At 39.9% G+C, this 23196-nt stretch overlaps 1 protein-coding gene across 1 annotated transcript; it reads right to left on the minus strand.

Moving 5' to 3' along the window:
- Positions 1-2349: 2349 nt before the first annotated feature.
- Positions 2350-21048, minus strand: LOC101141331 (olfactory receptor 52M1-like). Its single transcript, XM_063710822.1, has 3 exons — positions 20090-21048; positions 2802-2994; positions 2350-2724 (listed from the first exon to the last, which is right to left on the minus strand). Exons 1-3 carry the CDS (start codon positions 21046-21048, stop codon positions 2350-2352), a joined length of 1527 nt encoding a protein of 508 aa, XP_063566892.1.
- Between the last annotated feature and the right edge of the window lie 2148 nt (positions 21049-23196).

The following is a 23196-nucleotide window of genomic DNA, read 5'->3' on the forward strand; positions in this document are numbered from 1 at the left end:
TTTTGTGGTAACAGGAACCCTCCATTCCTCATGTGGATTAAGTTTAACAATCATAAGTTGAAAAGAGTTGGTACTGAACACATTATGTACCTGAGAAGAATCATTACTCAAGGATGGTATGGTCCACATCCAATTCTGATAAAAATAAGCTAAACAGCCAGGTGACATTCCAATGCACAGTGGTGGATATTTATAGCCAATTGACAAATTAAAGTGCATATCTCCTTCTGGTTGAGCTGGAAAGCTGTCATCATTAGGGACTGGCATGAAGGCACTATTATTAGTGTAAACTTCTACTGAGGAGTCCATCCAGCAGACAGACTGAATTAAAGGGGGAAAAGGAACATATGCCCAACAAGCATAATTTTGAGTTGCCCCAACTACTGGTATACTCAGCACTACACTGACTACCATAAAGGCAGCCAGAATTATATTACCTGTTGTTTTTGGAATTCCTTTTTCTTGTAGTAATTTTTCCGTTTGATGTGAGAAGACCTTTATTTGACCCCATGTTGGTGGAGTAGAATGACTGGTATTGTAGGTCACACGGTGAGATTGTGTCATAATGTCGAGGTCATGGAATTTATGTGTCAGGTGGCAAAGCTTGCCTTTCAATTTCTGACGGTTCTTCGCCTTTTGTTTCTGAGAGCTTTTTATCTTTGAAGTTATGGTGCAATTTCAGTTGCCGGGAGGGAACCCACATGGGTTGTTGTCCTTCTTTTGGGCAAACACAGCAAAACCCCTACCCCATGTTACCACAGTGCCTAGTTCGTATTTGTCAGTTTTGCATCTTTCCACCATACCCGCTTTCCTTTTTGTGGATCAAATTTATTTCCAGTGAAATGTTCTGCTGCTGTAAAAGGTTGATTTCTTACTAAATTTAAGAAATTTAGTGTAAAAAAGCAGCACTAGTGTAGCCAGGACCGTCATTAGTTTTTAGTTTCTCGGGACAGCCCATAACTGAGAAAGATGAAAGCATGTGTCGTTTAACACGAACCATATACTTTCCCTTGTTTGACAAGTGGCCCAGATAAAATGAGGAAAGGTGTCAATAGTTACATGTATAAAAGAGAGTTTGCCGAAAGCAGGATAATGAGTCACATCCATTTGCCAGAGAGCATTTTGTGAAAGTCCTCTAGGATTAACTCCTGAAGAAAGTGGCTGTAACATTAACACTTGACAAGTAGGACAGTGATGTACAATGGTTTTAGCTTGTTTCCCTGTAAAGGGGAACTTTTTCCAGAGTCCTGCAGCATTGACGTGAGTTAAAGCATGAAAATTTTCTGCATCTGTAAAAACGGGAGCAACTAATGTATCAGCTTTGGCATTTGCTGCCGAGAGGGGTCCGGGAAGGGGTGTGTGAGCCCGAATGAGTAATGTAGAAAGAAGACCTTGCTGCGAGTACAGATTGAAACTTTTGGAAAAGAAAAATTAGGTTATCAGGCAGAAATTTGATTAAGGCAGTTTCAATGTTGCGAGCAACATGTACTACATAGGCCGAATCAGAAACAATGTTAACTGGTTCAGGGAAATCTTCAAGAACAGCCGTTGACAGCGATCAGCTCAGCTCGTTGTGCTGAAATAGCTCCTGCGTTAAGAACACATTCTCTTGGCCCGGTACATGCTGCTTGGCCATTATTACAGGAAGCATCAGTAAAAACAGTGACAGCTTCAGCTAATGGTGTGTTTCTAGTAATGTTAAGGTAAGATCCAAGAAGTGAGTTTAAGGAACCGGAATAGTTTTACATTAGGATAATGATAATCAGTTATACCCGGGAAACCTGCCAAATGTACTTGCCAAGAAATGCAGGTTGCAAAAGCCTGTTGGACTTGTAATCAGGTGAGGGGAACAATGATTTTTGGGGGCTTAATAACCTTGTCTTCTAGCTGCATTCCTAAATAGTGATAAGGAGAAGAAGTCTGGATTTTTTCTGGGGCAGTAACCAAACTGGCTGTTGCAACTGCAGTTGTGCTGCAGAAAAACAAGATACTAACACGGAGCGTGAAGGTGCCGCAAGATCAGCTGCCTGCTAAGCAAGATCAGTGGGTTGTGGCTGATTTTTTTGCCACAGGGAAGGCAGGTATTGGAGGTTGTAAAATTAGAGAAAATTGCCAGGCTTCGGGATCCCCATATTCTCTTGCCTGTGCTATAGCCCTCATAAGAGAAGTGTCATTTTTAGGAATGTATGTGACTTGTCACAGTAGCGACCGGACCAGAAGCAGAAAGAAGTTGGAATTTTGAATGGAGGAAGAGTTGAGAACCTGTAAACCAGGATGAGACGAGATTACCTGCCGAGCAGATCTTTCATGGGCCTGAAATCCAGGCTGCCCCGGTAATTGCAGACCAGGCTACAAGGGAGCCTGAGGTTTCTTCAAGGGAACCCGATTTTCCAAGAGAGATCCAGGCTTCAAGGGAACCTGATTTTCCAAGAGAGACCCAGGCTTCAAGGGAACCTGATTTTCCGAGAGAGACCCAGGCTTCAGGGGAACCTGATTTTCCGAGAGAGACCCAGGCTTCAGGGGAACCTGATTTTCCGAGAGAGACCCAGGCTTCAAGGGAACCTGATTTTCCGAGAGAGACCCAGGCTTCAGGGGAACCTGATTTTCCGAGAGAGACCCAGGCTTCAGGGGAACCTGATTTTCTGAGACAGACCCAGGCTTCAAGGGAACCTGATTTTCCGAGACAGACCCAGGCTTCAAGGGAGCCTGAGACTTCAAGAGAGCCTGATTTGTGGAAAGAGAATCAGGCTTCAGAAATGGAAAACTAGGCTGTGGAGGGATAGGGTTGAGGGCCTCATTACCAGGCCAAACAGGCAGAAGAGGTTGAGAGCCCTACAGCAGGGCTGAACAGGGACAGGGTTGAGATAATACAGGAGGGTTTTTATGAAGTTTAAATAAGTCGAGTACTTAGTACTGGCTTGTCCCCTGGTGTCCCCGGGGTACTCTGAGTGCTCAAGCTTACCACCAAGCTTATTGACCACAATCCTCAGAAATCTGTCGTCAAATGAATTGTTTTGGGCCCAGATAATATCATATAATTTTGATAATTTCACTTATTTGTACCTTGATTTTCCCTTGGAGCCCTAGCCTGCTTTTCTCTTTCTCTGAAGCAGAATTGTCCCTCACAGGATCTGTAGTCATGCCACCTTCTCTGAACTGACTATATTGTACTCGATTCCCTGAAGTAGGTTCAAACTACAGGGCTGGTATCAGATATGTTTTTTTATTCAGACTTGCATTTAAGTCTTTAAACCATCTTGATTCTTTTATATGGTATAAGGAAGGGATCCAGGAGTAATCTTCTGCATATGGCTAGCCAGTTATCCCAGCACTATTTATTGAATAGGGGTCCTTTCCCTATTGCTTGTTATTGCTGGCTTTGTTGAACATCATATATCTCCACTTTTGTAGATTACATATGAGAGATTATATAGTATGTCTTTCTGTGCCTGGCTTATAACATAATGCCATCCACATTCATCCATATTGTTGCAAGTGATGGGATTTTAAGGCTGAATAGTATCCCGTTGTGTATACATACCACATTCTCCACTCATCTGTTGATGGCCATTTAGGTTGATTCCATATCTTGGGTATAGTGAGTAGTGCTGCAATGAACATGTGAGTGCAGACCTATTTTCAACATGAGGTTTTCATTTCCTGTGGATATCCATCAAGAAGAGGCTTTATTGGATCATATGAAAGTTATACTTTATATGAGAGTTTAATTTAAGGAACTGCCATAGTTTTTCCCCATAATGGCTGTACTAGTCTACATTCCCACCAACAGTGTGCAAATGTTCCTTTGTCTCTGCATCCTCATCAGCACTTGTTCTTTTTGTTCAGGACTGCTTTGGCTATTCACAACTTTTGTGGTTCCATATAAAATTTAGGATGTTTCCCTTCTACTCATGAGGAAAACATCATTGGAATTTTAATACGGATTGCATTGAATTTGTAGATCACTTTGCATAGTATGGGCACTTAAAAATATTCTTCTGATCCATAAACTTGGGATATCTTTTCACTTATTTGTATTTTTTTTTTTTTTTTTTTGAGAAGGAATCTTGCTGTCACCCAGGCTGGAGTGTAGTGGCGCGATCTCGGCTCACTGCAAACTCCGCCTCCCAGGTTCATGCCGTTCTCCTGCCTCAGCCTCCCAAGTAGCTGGGACTACAGGTGCCCGCCACCACGCCCAGCTTTTTTTTTTTTTTTTTTTTTTTTTGTATTTTTAGTAGAGACGGGGTTTCGCTGTGTTAGCCAGGATGGTCTCAATCTCCTGACCTCATGATCCACCCGCCTCGGCCTCCCAAAGTGCTGGGATTACAGGTGTGAGCCACTGCACCTGGCCTCACTTATTTGTATTTTCAACTCCTTTCAGTGTTTTATAGTTTTCAATGCACAGGTCTTTAACTCCTTGGTTAAATGTATTTCTACATTTTATTTTTTGTAGCTATCATGAATGGAATTGTTGTCTTATTTTCAGATATTTCATTGTGTATAGAAACACTGTTGATTTTTATGTGTTGATTTTTATTTATGACTTTTCTAAATTTATTAGTTCCAACAGTTTTTTGTGCGTAGAATATTTAGTTTTCTGTACGCAAGATTACTTCATCTGTAAACAGGGACAGTTTAACTTCTTTCTGATTTGGATATCTTATTTTCTTCTCTTGCCTAATTGCTCTAAGACTTCAGCACTATGTTGAATACAATTGGTGACAGTGGGAATCCTTGTCTTGTTTCCAGTCTTAGAGGAAAATCTTTCAACTTTTCATTTTGAGAGTGTTGTTAGCTGTGAGTTTATCATATACAATCTTTATTGTGTTAAGGTACAATTTTTTTTTTTTTTAAAATATAGGCTCTCACTCTGTTACCAGGCTGGAGTGCAGTGGTATGATCATGGCTCACTGCAACCTCAACCTTCCAGAGCCCAAGTGACCCTCCCACCTTCAGCCTCCTGAGTAGTTGGGACTACAGGCATGTGCCACCATGCCCAGCTATTTTTTGTATTTTTAGTAGAGATGGGGTTTCACCATGTTGCCAGGCTTGTCTCCAACCCCCGGGTTCAAGTGATCCACGCTTCTCGGCCTTTCAAAGTGCTGGGATTACAGCCATGAGCCACGCCACTGTACCTGGCTGAGGTACAACATTCTATACTTAATTTGTTGATAGTTTTTTTTTAAGTCACTAAAGGATGTTGAATTTTGTCAGTTTTTTTCTGCATCTAATGAGGTAATCATATGATTTGTCCTTTATACTGTTAACATTGTGTATCACATTTATAAACTTGCATATACTGAACCATCCTCACATCATTGGAATAAATCCCACTTGATCATGGTTAAATGATTCTTTAGTGTGCTGTTGAATTTTGTGTTAGTATTTTGTTGAGGATTTTTGCATGTATATTCAGAAATAAACTGGTCTATAATTTTCATTTCTTATATCTTGTCTGGATTTGGCATCAGGGAAATGCTGCTCTTGTAAAATGAGTTTGGAAGTATTTCTTGTTCGATTTTTTGAAGTGTGACAAGGATTGGTATTAGTTCCTTAAATGGTAGGATTGCACAATGAAGCCATCAGCTCTTGAGTTTCTTTGGTGGAAGATTTTTAATTATTGATTCATTTCATTACTTATTCATCTACTCATATTTTAAATTTCATCATGATTTAGTTTTTGTAGGTTATAAGTTTAGGAATCTAAACATATAACCTTCTAAGTTATCCAATTTGTTGGCATATAATTATTCATAGTGGTCTTTAGTGATCCTTCATATTTATATGTATCAGTTACAATGTTTTCCATTTCTGATTTTGAGCATTCTTAGGTTTGTAGAGATTTCTCAGACTTTCTAAAGTTTTATATTGTTTAAGAAAACAACCCAGTTTAATTTATATTTTCTATTGTTTTTCTAGTCTCATTTCTGCTCATGCCTTTTTTCCCCTCATACTTATTTGGGGCTCAGTTTCTTCTTTTTCTATTTTCTTGAGGTGTAACATTTAGGCCATTTGTTTGGGATCTTTGATGTTGGCGCTTATTGCTGTCACTTCCTTCTTAGATTGCTTCTGCTGCATCCCATAAGTTTTGGTGTGTTGTGCTTCCATTTTTATCTCAATCTTTCATTTCCCCTCTAATTTATTTGACCCTTTGATTATTCAGGAAAATGTTTAAGTTTCCATATATTGGTAAGTTTTCAAAAATTCTTCCAGTTATTGATTTTTAGTTTCATACTATTGTGGTCTAAAAAGATACTTGATACGATTTTGATTTTTTAAAATTTGTTAAGCCTTGTTTTGTGGATTAACATGATCCATCCTAGAGAATGTTTTTTTGTGTACTTGAGAATATGTATGTTGCTGTTCTTGGATTAAATGTTCTGCATATGGTTATCAGGTTCATTTGATCTAGAGAGTTTTTAGTCAGTTTTCTTATGAATGTTCTCTTGATTATTTGTACATTGCTGAAAGTGGGGTATTGATGTCCCCTAGTAATTGTATTATACATTCTTTGTCTATTAATATTACCTTTATATATTCAGGTGGCCTGATGTTGGGTACACATATATACTTACAATTGTTATATCTTCTTGATGAATTTACCCCTTTATCAACATATATTATCATTTTACAGTTTTTGACTTAAATTCTATTTTATCTAAGTATATCTACCCCTGCTCTATTTTTGGTTCCCATTTGCATGGAATATATTTTACCATCTTTACTGTTGGTGTGTGTGTTTTTACAGGTGAAGTGAGTCTCAGGCAGCATACAGTTGAGTCTTTTTTAATCTATTAAGCCACTCTGTCTTTTGATTAGACAATTTAATTCATTTACATTCAAGGTAATTATTGATAAGTAAGGCCTTACTATTGCCATTTTGCTAACTGTTTCCTGTTTTTTTAGGGCCTTCGGTTTCTATCTTGTTATCTTCCTTTGTGAAAATTTTCTGTAGTGGTATATTTTGATTCTTTACTTTTTATCTTTTGTGTATTTACTATAAGTTTTTGCTTTGACATTTACAGGAAGCCTACAGAAAACATTGTAATAGGCTATTTTAAGCTGATAACTTTGATTAAACATTTCTATGCTTTACTCAACCTCACCCACATTTTATGTTTCTGATGTCACAATTTACATCTTTTATATTGTCTGTCCCTTAACGATTAGTGTAGCTATTTTCAGTTTTGTCTTTTAACCTTCATATTAAAGATGGAAGTAACTTACATATTACTATATTATCACCATTAGAGTATCAGAGTATTCTGAATCTGAGCATGTACTTTAAAAAACACACACCAGTGAGTTTTATATTGTCTGCTATTTTCATGTTACAAATTAGCTCCCTTTTCTTGCAGCTTGAATTTTTCCTTTAGCATTTCTTGTAAAACAGGTCAGGTGTTGATGCATTCCTTCATCTCCTGGCTGTCTGAGAAAGTCTGTCTCTCTTCATTTCCAAAGGACACCTTGCTGGGTAAACGCTGCTTCATTAGCCTTTTTTCCCTTCAGCCCTTTGAGTATGTTGTCTGGCCTATAATGTTTCTGTTGAGAAAGCCACTATCAGACTTATAGAACTCCCTGATAGGTGACTTTTCTCTTGCTGTTTTCAGGATATTCTCCTTGTCTTTGATTATGGTATGCCTTGATGTCTTGTTTAGATTGAATCTTATTTAAAACCTTTTACCTTCTTGTACCTGGATATTTATATATTTTCCCAGATTGGAAAGTTTTTACCTATTTTTTAAATTAAGCTTTGTCCTTTTCTCCTCTTGTTCTGCCTAAACTCCTATAATTCAAGAATTAGCTCTCTTGATATTGTCTTATAAATTCCATAGGCTTTTAACCTTTTTCTCCTTTGTTCTCAAATTTTCATCTGCTTGATCACTTCTGCTGTTGATTCTATTTGATGTTTTTTCATTTTTGTTGTATTGCTTAGCTCCGGAATTTTAAAAATTTCATCTGTTACATTTGTCTTCCTAGTTTTTTTTGAATTGTTACTCTATTTTCTTGAGTCTAAGATATTTTAAAACAATTATTTTGAATTCTTTATCAAGTAGTTCATAGATATCCATTTTTGGGGGTCAGCTGCTAGGAAATCATGTTCTTTTTATGGTGATGGCTTTGCTTTTCAAGTTTCTGTCTTACATTGTCTTTTCATTTAGTGGAGTAGTCATCTCTTCCAGACTTTATATAGACTGGTTTTGGTGGGGAAAGACTTTCCCCTAAAAAGAGGGGTGAAGGCACTAGCTGGGTGTGAGTCAGTGGTTTTGGCACTGAAGATGGCACGTCGGTATAGTCTCCACACAGCTCTGTCTGCTGAGATCATGTTAACTAAAATTTCAGGGATCCTCAGTGGCCAACCCTGTGGATGTCTGCAGAAGCAGTGAGGGCTGTTGGAGTGTCTTTTGTGGCAGTGACTGCTGGAGTCCTTCAAATCCTTTTCTCCCCTCAGGGAAGTTATTGCTGAGGGGATCCCTCTTAGCGTGGGGTACAACTTGCAGGCCTGCTTGAGTTGGCAATGGCACCCATGTCTGGTGAGTAGTGCTCATGGAGGCCTGAAGTGTGGCATGCATAGAAGGACTATAGCTTTGGGCCTGGGGTGGTAATGGCACCAGGACCTGGGGTTCAGGCACTTATATGGTTAAATTGGTAATGATATGTGAAGTGTGGGTGCTTGTGAAGCAGCCATGGATGGGAGCACAGTTGTACGTAAAGCTACAATGGATCTGGGGTCTAGCTGTCTATGGGTACATGCTGAGACCTTAGCTCTGGGTGCAAATTGCTCTGGTGTCTGAGGCATGGGCCTACATTGTGCAGCCTTAGATCTAGGACTGGAGCACAGGCTAGCTACTTCTTAGTGGTAGCTGAGCTGGTGTCTCAAGTGTTGGCATGCACAGAGAGACTTTGGCTTCAGGGTCTGGGTGTGAATTAGCTTGCTGTGGTGATGGATCTGGTGTCAGAGGCATGGGTAGGCACAATGCAGCCACAGAGCCAGGATCTGGAATGTGGGCACTTGCAGAGTGGCCATGGCTTGGGACCCTGGGGCACATGCAGTATTGGGAGAAGTGGTAGCTCTAGTCCTGGAGTGGCACAACGGCAGCTGTTTTTTGGTGTGTGTACAGCTGTGTCTCCCTCTCTGGGGTTCTCCTGTATGAATGGTCATTGATTGCCTAAGTTGAAGAAGATGCTGGTTTCTTTTTCAGAGCAGACCACACTGGGAACCACAGTGGTTCCTGCCCCATGGCTGACACAATCACCCCTGTCTTCTTTGTTTGTAGCCACCTCAGGTATGCCCTTCTCATCAGTGATCCTTTGTGTGGATATTCTCTACTTTTGCTCCACTGTGTTGCTGCAGATTCTTAAATTGGCTCTTGAGGCCCCCCAGGGCTATTTTGATTTGTGGATAGCTCTCTATTTGTTGTGTGGGTAGGTATATGTGGGGAAATGAAGGCTGGCATCTTCTACTCTGCCTGTTATCTTCTTGTCTGCCATTGTGATGACATCCAGTATTATTTTAAGATGTCAATATTTACTATAATCCAGGAATTCTATTAAAATTATTTAATCTGATAAAAATTGTAGTTATAAACTTAAAATGATTTTAAAAACTATACATCTCTTCATGCACTTAAGGAGTTCATGGCAAATGTTGGAGGATCTCTCTGAAGAACATGTTCAGCCCTGGTGTTTGATCTGAAACTTCCAGAATGGGAAAGATTTAGATGATCCCATTATCAGTCTACAAATATTTTTAAAAACTCTTCACCCCCACTTTAGGACTTTAGTGTTTTCAGTTTCAGTCCTTCTTGAGGTTAAGCAGTAACTGAGGATCTAATATTGTATGCAAAACAGTGAAAATATTTGATTGTTAATAATTGCCAAGTCCGTTGCCAAGCATTTGGCTTGGGCTGTTGGTAGAACCGATAGCTATCTATGGCTCTAAGATTTTTTTTTCCTGAAGCCTCAAGACAGAAACATCCTAATTGTATCAAGATATAAACTCCATGGGTGATATACAATTTAACTGTCTTATCCATTCAAACTTCAGTCATTCAAATATTTATTAGGCCTTAAATGTATGAGGCTTAAATATATCAAAGATGGAATTCTTGTGCTCAAGGATTACAGGATGAGAGCAACAGGACAGGAGACCAAGTGTGAAGGACCAGCACCAAGTATCTTCATTGTCTCCTCTCTCCAAACCCAATTCTTAACAGCCCAGTGCTGCCAGAATTCCCATCTCATACGCTTAGTTACTGCCTGATTTTATGGTGACTAATTCAGAGTTTTCTGAGGACTTAGTCGGAAGTCTAACTGCAGTCTATTTGGTGACTGATGTCTTGCTGCTTCTAGTCTCCTGACTCTAGCCGACCTATGTTTCTAAGCTTTTGCTATTCCCAGCAGTATCACCCACAGAAAAGGGAGTGTGTAGATACAAGAATCTGAAGATGACATCTGTATCCATCATGATCAGAAAGCACCCACGTTAGTATCTGACCAAAGGAAAAAAGTTCAATAACTGCTGTCATTGACACTAAATCCCTAAATTTTCTGAATGGCATGTTACTGTTTCCCTCTAGTTCTAGCTTGTAACCTCAGGTATAGACAGTGCTCCAATGCCATAGATCCTCTCCCCAGTGTACAACAGTTTTCTGGGTGGCCTTGGACTGACCTGGTTCTCCCCTTGTTTTTAGTTCTACAGAATTATAGAATGTGCAGGGAATACAACATCCTGAGATACAAAAGAACTGGATGGAACAGACTGGCTCTGGCTTTAGTTCTCCCTAGAAACAGGATGTCTTTCAATGTTTTAGCCCAGGGTGTCATGTTGCCTCAGGAACAAAACCCAGAAGGGGCTGCTTTCTAGGGTCCCTCAGGTGTGGTTCAAATGTGACACACACCCAGATGAAACTCAACCTATCCTGGTCAGCTTTCCTGAGCCTTGGGGGACCAGCTTGACATGAATTCTAGGCCTCTATTGCCCTTTGGTGCCTACCTGTAAATAATAAATCTGCTTCATGTAAATTGTGTGGGTGTTCTGTCTCATAAGCCTCTGACAAGTTGGTAACCATTGCATGGTGAAACTACTTCACACCCAGAGCCTTGTGCTGTAATACCCCTAAGGTTCTACATATTAACTTTTAACCTCTATTTTAGGTCATAACTTTTGTTCTGGTCCCAGAGTAAAACATTTCCATATGCCTTGTTCTTTCCTATACTTTCCTTGATATGCCAGACATCAGATGTAATGGTAATTGAGCTGAAGCGTTTCAAGTAGAAATAAGGCTTCCCAAATAAGAAGCAACACAAGGTGTGGGGTCAAACTGGAACGAAGTCTAAGAATGCAGGAGTATAGGATTGTAGGTAAGGGTGGGCTTTACTTGAACAAACATTCTCTTTAGAAATGGCCTGGCAGCTTTTGCCCATTCAGTATGATGTTGACAGTTGGTCTGTCATATATGGCTCTATTTTGAGGTGTGCACCTTCAGTACTTAGAGTTTTTAACATGAAGGGATGTTGAATTTTATCAAAAGCCTTTTCTGCATCTATTGGGATAATCATGTGGTTTTTGTCTTTAGTTTTGTTTATGTGATGAATCACATACTGAATGGGCAAAAGCTGGAAGCATCACCCTTGAAAACTGGCACAAGACAAGGATGCCTTCTTTCACCATGCCTATTCAACATAGAAGTTCTGGCCAGAGCAATCAGGCAAGAGAAAGAAAAAAAGGGCATACAAATAGGAATAGAGAAAGCCAAACTACCCCTGTTTGCAGATGACATGATTCTATATCTAGAGAACCCCATTGTCTCAATCCCAAAGCTTACTAAACTGATAAGCAACTTCAAAGTCTCAGGATACAAAAGAAGTGTGCAAAAATGCTAGCATTCCTATATACCAGTCAAGCCAGGGGCCAAATCATGAACTCACTCCCATTCACAATTGCCACAAACAAGGATAAAATCCCTAGGAATACAGCTAAGAAGGGAAGTGAAAGATCTCTACAAGGAAAACTCCAAACCACTGCTTAAAGTAATCAGAGATGACACAAACGGAAAAACATTCCATGCTTATGGACAGGAAGAATCAATACTGTGAAAATGGCCATACTACACCCAAAGCAATTTATATATTCAATGCTATTCCCATTAAACTACCATTGGCATTCTTCGCAGAAGTAGAAAAAACTATTAGATTGGTGAGAAAAAGTAACTGTGGTTTTTGCAAATATTTTCAATAGCAAAAACCATGACTACTTTTGCCCAACCTAATATTTTAAAATTTATGTGGAACCAAATAAGAGCCCAAATAGCCAAGGCAATACTCAGCAAAAACAAAGCTGCAGGCATTATGCTACCCAACTTCAAACTGTACTACAGGGCTACAGTAATCAAAACAGCATGTTACTGGTACAAAAACAGACACATAGAGCAATGAAACAGGATAGAGAACTCAGAAATAAGACTGCACACCTACAATGATCTGATCTCCAACAAACCTGACAAAAACAAGCAATGAAGAAAGGATTTAATAAGTGGTGCTGGGAGAACAAGTTGAAACTGGATTCCTTCTTTATGCCTTATACAAAAATTAACTCAAGATGAGAATTGAACAATGAGAACACTTGGACACAGGAAGGGGAACATCACACACCAGGGTCTGTTGTGGGGTGGGGGGAGGGGGGAGGGATAGCATTAGGAGATATACCTAATGTAAATGACGAGTTAATGGGTGCAGCGCACCAACATGGCACATGTATACATATGTAAAAAACCTGCACGTTGTGCACATGTACCCTAGAACTTAAAGTACAATAAAAAAAATTTAAAAAAACAAAAAAAAAACCCCAAAACTATAAAAACCCTGGAATATAACCAATGCAATACCATTCAGGACATAGGCATGGGCAAAGATTTCATGATAAAGATGCCAAAAGCAATTCCAGCAAAGCAAAAATTGATAAATGGGACCTAATTAAACTAAAGATCTTCTGCACAGCAAAAGAAACTATCAGAGTAAACAGACAACCTACAGAGTGGGAGAAAGTTTTGCAAACTATGCATCTGACAAAGGTCTAATAGCCAGCATCTATAAGGAACTTAAGTTTACAAGAAAAAAAAAATCAAGAAGTGGGCAAAAGACATGAACAGACACTTCTCAAAAGAACGTATATGTGGCCAATAAACATATGAAAACAAGCTCAACGTCACTGATCATTAGAGAAATGCAAATTAAAACCACAATGAGATACCATGGCAGTCAGATAGCTATTATTAAAAAGTCAAGAAACAACAGATGCTGGCAAGTTTGCGGAGAAAAAGGGAACACTTATACACTGTTGATGGGAGTATAAATTGGTTCAACCATTGTGGAAGACAGAGTGGCAATTCCTCAAAGACCTAGAGACAGAAATATCATTCAACCCAGCAACCTCATTACTAAGTGTATACCCAAAGGATTATAAATCATTCTGTTACAAAGACACACGTATGCATATGTTTACTGCATCACTATTCACAGTAGCAAAGACATGGAATCAACCTAAATGCCCATCAGTGATCGACTGGATAAAGAAAATGTGGTACATATATACCATGGAATACTCTGCAGCCATAAAAAAGAAAAAAAAGTCATGTGCTTTGCAAAGACATGGATAGAGCTGGAGGCCATTATCCTTAGCAAATTAATGCAGGAACAAAAAGCCTAATACTGTATGTTCCCACTTATAAGTGGGAGCTAAATGATGAGAACACATGGACACATAGAGGAGACCACCACATACTGGGGCCTACCAGAGGGTAGGAGGAAGGAGAGATCAGGAAAAATGATACCAGGCTTAATGAAATAGTCTGTACAACAAAGCACCATGACACACGTTTACTTATGTAACAAACCTGCACATCCTCCACACGTACCCATGAACTTAAAAGTTAAATAGCCTCTTACTTCCTTTTAAACAGGATAGAATTCTTGGTCCAGTTTTTCCTGCAGAAATATCAACTTAAAAGAAAACATGAGATCACCACCTTTGTTTTAGGGTTTATGGTATCTTACCCCTCTCTCCAACTCTTCTGGTCATGAAAGAATGCCATGCATGAGAGCGTTTAGCTCTTGTTCCTGAAAATATTCTCCTTCATTGTTTGCTTTGTCATGGGAAGTTGGCAACTTGACATAAACTTGTTTCTGCTTCTCACTCCTCACCATTGTTCAAAGCTAAGGGCACCTAAATAAAGAGCATGATCGACTAATTTGGCTGATTACCAAAGTATTTAGGTTCATAAGAGTGGAAAAGGGAAGCAGCAGCCTCAGTCCGCAACATCTCCCCATGCAATTATGCTTTAGAGACTGTGGAGGTTGCCATGCCTGAACACATCTGAGCAGCAGGAGATAGGTAAAATTAGGGGTGAGGAGGCTTAAGTGCAGAGAGGCTCCAGTGTAGAAAGATGAGGGGAATGCAGAGTCTATAACGAGGCTATCTAAAAATGGTTTATTCTCAAGTGGTAGCTCAACAATGAGGCCATTTCTCTGGTTCTTCAGCTCTTCAAGAGAATAATCATAAAAGATTTATAAATAATCCCATTTCTATGGAACACTGAATCCGAGAGGAGAAAGCAGCCTTTAGAAGCAAGCTATCTTAGCACTGTGGGTGGATGTCATTCTTACTGTCAAAATGATCGGGCAAGATAACATAAGGAATCATTAAAGTGAGAAAGTGAATTTATGCTTCCACTAAAAAGTTTTATAGAGTAATGCTGACTATAGATTTTCCTTCCTGCCTTTGATTGGTAGGAGTGGGTACGTAGACAAGTCTGATGTATCAAGCTTCTTAGGATTGATTAAAGAGGCAGAAATACTATGAATGATATGAAGTATAAGGTTTATTATACGTATGAGACCTTAGGTCAACAGGGCTAACAGTCAGGAAGAAAACCTGGATGTGAACTGACAGAAAGTGAGAATTAAACAGCAGCCAGGATGGACTGGAATATACAAGGACAGCCTAGAGTCTATTTCTGTCCTTCATTATTTCAAACCTTGACAATGCAGGTGATTTTCAAAAGGAGCTGGTGCCATTTACCATAGAGCTGCACAATGTACCTAGTCTAGCACTTGGAGAAACAGAAGGAAAGGGATTTAAATAGGAGATGATGCCCCAAACCAATGAGGTGAACCTGCAATCAATGATAAGCAGCATGAGCTGCAGCAGTACCAGATGCTCTATGCTGCCCTTCAGAGAATGGTTGCTGCTTCACTTCTGCCTTCTGGCGTCACAAAACTATATTTTGTGGCCAGCCTAGCCAGGAACCACAGAGGGAAGGGAAGTCTGGGTAGCGTCATTCCAGCTTGGTCAAGATGACATAGTACAAAGCCCCTATGGCATTAAACACATCTGAGAAGTCTCAGCTAAATGGAGAATAACAGTGGCTCGTCTAAGTAAAGGTCCATCAGCCCACCTATTTTCTCTATCATATCTAATTATCTTTCTAATTTAGCTATTCCAAAAGGTGAAATTTATTCCCTTTCCCTCATACTTGTATCCCTTGAAAGGTTATGTATCTATTAATCACATTCATCTTTATCCAGCTTATTTCACCAATGAATACTGAGACAGGAAGTAATATTCTTACCGGAAGATGCTCGTTCCAACTCATCATTGCTAGTAATAATTGGACACTTGGGCTAATGTCGATTTGTTCCATGTGAACTTACTTTCTCTAGTTGCTGAAGACAAAAGTAGTCAACCATATTTCCTAAAAAGGAGATTAGTCTATTTTAAAACACTGAAGACATAATACTGGTTTGTGTTGGTCAGGCAGTATTTCCAGAAGGTCATATCCCTCAGATTTAGGCTTTTATTCTCAGATTTTCTGCAGAGGCATTTCTCAGGGCCAATACCTGAACTTCTAGAGTACAGCCAGAGAAGGCCCTGACAGCCAGGGCCTCTTACTAAGCCTCTCTAGCAGGACAGAGGCTACTCTGCCATGAATATAACTTTGAGGTTTGCAAATGATAGGAAGGAAAAAATGTTTCTCCAAAAGCCTCCATTCTGACTGACCAAGTATTCAGGAATGGCAGGACAGTGCATAATTTATGAAGAATGGTCACATTAAACTATGGAGACAAAGACGAATATCCCAAATAATTCCCTAGGGAATTATTTTCATTTCTTCTGTGACCACTTCTACTCTGTCTGCAAATTCTGGGCTCACCATTTACCTTAGGGAGATGTCAAATCAGGTCAGAGAACAAATACATCCAATTCTTATCTTTTCAGTTCAAGAGTCTTGATCACAAAATACAGAAGAGTTCTATAAGGATCTAAAGTGGTAGAATAGGTTTTTCTTCCTGGCTTCAGATTAGGTTAAGCACAAAAGATCCTCTGGTGCCTGGCAGTAGAGGAGACATTCGTTGGGATCAGCACACCCCCAACACCCTCAAGCTGAGGCTCCCAAGACTCCCAGTGCTGTGGGGTGAATTCTGAGTGCTCCTGGGACACAGAGAGATGAGGAACTTGGCTAAGAGCAAGAATGATCATACTGGCTAGTTTGCACAGAGTCCTGCAGTCAGGATGAAGGATGGGTTCCAGACAGATGTGGACCAGCTGGTCTCTTCCAGGATCCTACGACTGATTTCAGTGGATCAACAATACCAGAAAATCCAGGAGGTCAGTGCCCACAGGTCATGATGTGAGGCAGCACGATATGTTACAGAACAAGACACATCTGGCTTGAAGGCCAGACAAGGAACAGCAAGCAGAAGGCATTCCTCTTTCATGTGACTTCCACTGTGACAATTTTGTAAAAGCCCATTTCATCCTCTACTGCAGTTTTATATCTAACACAGGAAGGTGATAGAAAAACTCCTGGGGGTGTTTTGAAAATTTTATCAGAATGAATTATGAACTGGAATCAACTAAGATCAATGTTAATTGGATTTGGTAGAATGTGGCTGTTGTCTATGACTCATTTTATGTTTATTCAAAGACCCATTCTGGCTGATGTAGAAAAAGCTGAAGGCAATTATAGTTTTACATAACTGGATGCGTGACTAAGTTTTATGCTTGTTATACAAGGAATTATCTAGGGGTATTTTGTTTTTTACCAGCACAGAGCTGATTAGGTGGGTGTAACTCTAGTTGAAAAGCCTCAGAGGTACATGAGTGGGTGCCAGGCAGTCAAGGGGAGCAGAGAAAAGGGGGCTCTGTTTATACAACTTTCTGCAGAGAAGCAAATGGAGGGAGCTCTCTGAAGCCAAAACCAGTACATTCATAAGTCATTATGAGAACATTCTCTGGCCTTTCCTGGAACTTGTTCCAGTTACTCTTCTCACATTATCACCACCTCCAACCCCCCAGAGCCTTTTAGTGTATGGTAAGTATTAAGAGGCATGTTTTTATTCTTTATGTGCCAGGCACTATAGAAGCATTTTACATTATCACATCCTTATAAAATATCTGTAAGGGGCTGCCATTGGTTTCATTTTCAAGAGGAAACTGAGGCTTACATTATACAACACGTCTGGTCTGACAGATACTGTTTCAGGTCCATCTCTGTCTTTGATTTCAGAGCAGAGGTTCTTAGCCACCTGTTAAGAACATAAAATCACAATAATGCCTCCTCTCTCAAGTGTCTCCCAATCTTTGCTTTTTTCCGTGAAGACCTGCAGACTCAAAAGGGGTTGACGGTAGTGTATTTTATTTCCACTGTAAGTGTTAGTGATGGGAAAGAAACATTTGTGTGACAGGGAAATGTGACATTGGCTTTGAATAAGAGATTCAACTGTTGGACTTATTTGTCTCATTTTTATAATATGCATTCTCCAGTGTATGTTCCCTTCCATCCTGTTTGGAGATAACCCGTTTACCAGGAAGTGGCCTACCCATGACTACTGCTGACAGTGGGACTAAATGCTGTAATGTACTTCAGGTCATACCCCAAGTATGATAGAACTTGTCATGAGTGGTTGTCCCTGGATAGACTAGTAGCATACATACAAGTGATATTTTCTTTATCTGCTACCATTCAACACCATGTGAAGACACTGGAAATGATTGGTATTTGGTCCTGGTCTGTGACAGACCCAGCAGATGCTCCAGGGAAAAATACTTTGATATGGGTTTTCTAAGGTTATTCTTTCAGGAAGTTTTTAGTATAATACTAATCCTACTAGTTTTAATTAAGGCCAGGTTTTAAGAGCCCCACACTATATGCACACTCTGCTTTACATGGTATAAAAAGATTTTAGGCATTATGCCAAAGAGATATCCTGTGACAAAAGTTCCTGGTCACCTTCCTCAGCACTGGTGCTACTGTTGGACTTGAATATCATCTTCTCCAGTGCCTGGACTTCTGATTAGGAGATCATCTGTAAGATAAGTTTCGACCCAGACTTCTATTTGGAGTTGAGGAAAAGATACTAATCAGTAGATTACATTTGGCACTAAAATTATGTTCATAGAAGCCTATCTTCTCTCAATAGTTAGATTCAGACATTGGACTGCAGAGACCCTGATAAAGATGGAGGAATGACCACCTCTTATTGTCAAGACGATAGAGAAAATTAAATGTGACTCAACTTGATCCTGGAGTTAGGCATAGATTGAGGACATAGAAATTTATAAAGTCAGGGGCTCAGGGGCTCAGGGGCTCAGGGGCTTAGGCTAAACTTTAGAAAAGAGCTCATGCAATTACAGTTTCCTACATTTTTGGCGGGGGCAGGGGTGGGGTTCATGGGAGTGATATGAAGTTTATATGCTAGCTCTGGTTTGATTACTGGCTTCTTTAGAATTTTGTCTTTAAAAATACTAAAGCAACTTATTTTTAACCTAAGAGTGGTCACTTTAGCCTTCTTAGATGTTATTTTTTGTAAATGTAGTTAAATGATTTAATATTGGAAACATCTGAGAACTAAGATGTACATAATCATAACTCTGGGTCACTAGGATTGGGAGTGACTGCTTCATTCTACTTGTCTACTTGTCATGCATTGCCACAAAATTCCTGCAGGTTTCTGGCCTGAAGTAGTCCTCATTACAGAACCTTTGTGATCAGTGAATAATGAAAGTGGTCAAATCATAATTCAGAAGTATCAACAAGAATTACCCAGTGAGATCTGGAAGCATTTCAAAGTTTACATGCACCACAGGGCCTCCATCTATTCTCATCATCTTTGGCTTATCAGTTACCCCAACCCCCTTCACAATCCCATTACCCTCTTCCCTCTATGCCGTTTCGTTATTTCGGTGTGGCTCCTGTCTACCAGATATGCCAATCTCAGGGCCTCTGAAATGGAATCTTCTAATGCCCTTCTCTGTCTACTCTTCCCTGCTCTCAGCTAACCCTATTATTAGGAGATACAGAATACTGCAAACTCATCTGTCTGTTTAAATGGGATAGGACTTGGTTTGAAGATTTTAATTCCTGTGCGTGGTAAGATCTCACTCCAAGTCCTATTAAGATTTCTCATACTTATATTTTTATGTTCAACTGAAGGCATTTTCTGGGGCAAGCCAAAAGGTTGGCAAACTTGTCAACACAGTTGAGATTTTCCAGACCTTTAATAACAGAATTTGTAAACTGCCCAAGATGTTAGAACATAATTCTGACTTCTAGAAATTCTGCTTTATAACATTCTACAAAGAGGAATGACGTTTTATACCAAAAAAGTGAAGGATAAAAATTATCTTGCTTTCTGTGGCCTGTACGCTTATGTTGCTTAATTTTATAGTTAAACAGGGAATTGTTGTACAAAAACTCATGCCCTGATTTTCTTCACTTTCAGATATTAGGTCTATACTGTATAGAAAATCCATGATCAAACAGCATAGACTTTAAGATTGCTCTTAGACTCTTATCCTCAAAGTTCAGGTAGGACCCAGACATTTCATGGGCTTCCCCAGTCAGAGCTTTGTCCTGTAATGACTAAGTATTTATATGCCCTGTAAGAAAAGATAACTATTGAGTACTGAGCTTAATACCTGGGTGATGAAATAAACTCATGTCACAGGGATATGTTGTACAGATTATCTATGTAACAAACCTTTACGTGTACCCCTGAACCTAAAATAAAAAGATATAGAACAGTCAACCTGGTTTGAGTCCTTGCCTCAATATGGAGAAGAGTCTCTCGGATCTGCTTGGTGCGGACAGCATAGACTATTGGGTTGAGGACAGGTGGGATGAGGAGGTAAATGCTGGCCAAAAGGATATGGATATGGATATGGATATGGGGAGGCACACGATGGCCAAAGCGGTGTGTGAGAGAGGAAACAGCAATGGGGATGTAGAAGACGAGGATGGCACAGATGTGAGAGCCACATGTCCCTAAGGTTTTAAGCCTGGCTTCAGAGGTGGCCAAGCCCATTACAGCCCTGAAAATCGTCACATAGGAGGCAGTGATGGCCAATGAATCCAGGATTAATACCAGAAAGCCAATCCCCATTCCATATAAGTTGTTGACCCTTGTGTCACCACATGCCAAGGTGACCACAGCCATGTGCTCACAGTAGGAATGGGCAATGATTTGGGTGTGGTAAAGGGGCAACCTCAGACGAATCATTAGGGGCAGAGGTCCAATGTAGATTACCCCCCGGAGGAGGGCAGCCAGCCCCAAACGACCCACCACAGCATGGGTGAGCAACAAGGTATGATGCAGTGAGTCACAGATGGCCACATAGTGATCAAAAGCCACCGCAAGGAAGATGCCTGACTCAACAGTGGCAAAGCAATGAATGAAGAACATCTGGGCCAAACAGGCATTAACACCGATGTTGTGGGCACCAAACCAGAAGATGGCCAGTAGTTTGGGCATGGTGGAGGTTGACAGGACCAAGTCAATGACAGCCAACATGCACAGGAAGAAGTACATGGGCTGATGCAGGCTGTGCTCCATCCTTACCACTGCCAGGATGGTTATGTTCCCCAGCACAGCTACCAGGTACATGGAGCCAAACGGGATGGAGAGCCAGATGTGCAGGGATTCCAGGCCAGGGATGCCAGTGAGCCAGAAAGAGGTAGGCACGGAGCAGGCATTATCAGGGGTTAACATATTCAGGGATCTGGGGTATCCAGGAGCTCTTAGTTTTAGATTTTTACTCTTGTGAGCGATACTGCTTCGGGAACTGTAGACTAGATTTTCATTTCCAACCAGGGTGACTGGTGGTGCCTATAATAAAGAATTCTGAATGCCAACTTGAAAAAAAAATCAGTTCGTGTTTTATAAAATAAATTATCCGTAATGATACCTACTGTTAATGATCCGTAATTATGCTCATGATTTTTACTAAATCGCCCTACCACACTGTAAAAGTCCCCAACACTATGCATCCCCCTTTAACTCATAATTTTACTCTAAGGAACTTTTTCTGAAGGAAACAAAGTACAAAAGAGTTCTACATGTAATAGTTAAATGTAAATCCATGTAACATGTTTAGCCAGTGCCTGCATATGCTTCTCATCACTGATCAATAGCAACACTAATAACATACCGATTAGATGTTTGCAACTAATTTTTACTAATGAAAATTTGGAATAATGTGCTCACAAATAAAGCATTGTTTAAATTCTAGTACCTCCATTCAGTGAATTAGATTATATTGATATTTTTAAAGATAAGCAGTTCCTGGTATAATGTTCACATCATAGTATAATAAGTCAGGGAATAGCAGGAGGCAGATTCAACTATGGTTTAATTGTATTAAAGTATGCATGTGAGAGAGAAACACACACCTTTAAATAGAAAATGGAAGATTTGCACCCAGCTTTTGTCTGTTAATTTTGGGCGGATGAGATTTGTGCTTTTTTCTATTATGCCTTTAAAAATGATCAAGAGCTTTAAAAATAAGGTTATAAAATATCAAAATCTGCTAAAAATATAAAGACAAAATGTGCTATGGTAAATGTACTAGGGAAGCACATTACCTTTTCTCTGAATGGGTTTAATATTGGTTTGTTCAGATTGTCAAATCTAGTTGATCAAAGATATTTAGTACAGGACCTACTTTTTTTTGGGGGGGACAGTCTTGCTCTATCACCAAGCCAGAGTGCAGTAGCGCCATCTTGGCTCGCTGCAACCTCCGCCTCCCGGGTTAAAGTGATTCTCCTGCCTCAGCCTCCCAAGTAGCTGGGACTACAGGCACATGCCACCACACCCAGCTAACTTTTATATTTTCAGTAGAGACGGGGTTTTACCATGTTGGCCAGATGGTCTTGATCTCTTGACCTCATGATCCACTCACATTTAAAGTTGCCCAGACTTGATGGTTAAACAAAATGAAAATATATGAGTTTTTAAGAAATGTTTACTCTAAGGACAGGGTCTATTAAGTTTTCCTGGCAAGAATTTTGATATCACCTATAATTTGAGATAATAGAAGAAATACATCTTTGGGCAACTTTTACTAGATATTGTCCGTCTAATAGGGATTTAAAAAGAATGGACTGATATAAGACAGTCAGCAAGACACTTCTGCCCAACCACATCCTTCTTGGCCTCCTTGTGAGGAGACAGGAAGATCACTTTATAAAAATCCTTGTCTATTTTTTTTCCCTCTGTCCTTTACGTGCTTCTAAAAGTCTAGCAAGGAATCCTATTGTTCACATCCTCAGGGTTCAGAATCAGAGGGTCTGACGTGTCCTGTCTCAGGCCTGCCCTCCTGACCATTCTTACCATTAGTCAGCAAGTCTCATGACACCACACATTTTTGCTAAGTTTCACCACCTGTTTGGTTTTTACCTAGGGAAATTTTATATCCTTTGAGGCCCTTATCCCAGATCACCCTTCTTTGGTATCTCCAGTCTATACCAGAGTGGGTGGGTAAGGGGGAAGAGACACCATAGTCACCACATTCCCCCAAATTGTCTCAAACAAGCCCATGCACATTTCAATTTATCTAAAATGTAAACAGCAATTACACTTCTGTAGCAAATAAGCATAAGAAACATTCCTGTGCAGACTCATGGCTCCTTAATTCAGGCTCCAACATTCAGTTTATCCTTTTATGAGTTAACATCTGGTCAGGCATTGACTGAGTGCTAAATAGAAATATGAAAATTTTGTGAACTTAATGGTTCATGAGTGTTTCCACGTTAACTGATCCTTTAGTGACTCTAATTCTTCGATATGTAAATAAGTTATAATGTATGTAAAGTCATTTCCTCTGGGCCCAAAAGTAAGGTTGCTCTGGATTCATTGGAT

Source organism: Gorilla gorilla, chromosome 9 (genome assembly GCF_029281585.2).
Source record: "Gorilla gorilla gorilla isolate KB3781 chromosome 9, NHGRI_mGorGor1-v2.1_pri, whole genome shotgun sequence".
NCBI classification, from domain to species: Eukaryota; Metazoa; Chordata; class Mammalia; order Primates; family Hominidae; genus Gorilla; species Gorilla gorilla.

Coding starts and splice junctions, on each gene's coding strand:
- LOC101141331 (XM_063710822.1), bottom strand. CDS start 21,048: ATGTTAACCCCTGATAATGCCTGCTCCGTGCCTACCTCTTTCTGGCTC. Junction 2,995..20,089: donor GAGGCAAGGACTCAAACCAG/GTTGACTGTTCT, acceptor ATTTGACGACAG/ATTTCTGAGGATTGTGGTCA. Junction 2,725..2,801: donor TCTTCTGCCTGTTTGGCCTG/GTAATGAGGCCC, acceptor TCCACAAATCAG/GCTCTCTTGAAGTCTCAGGC.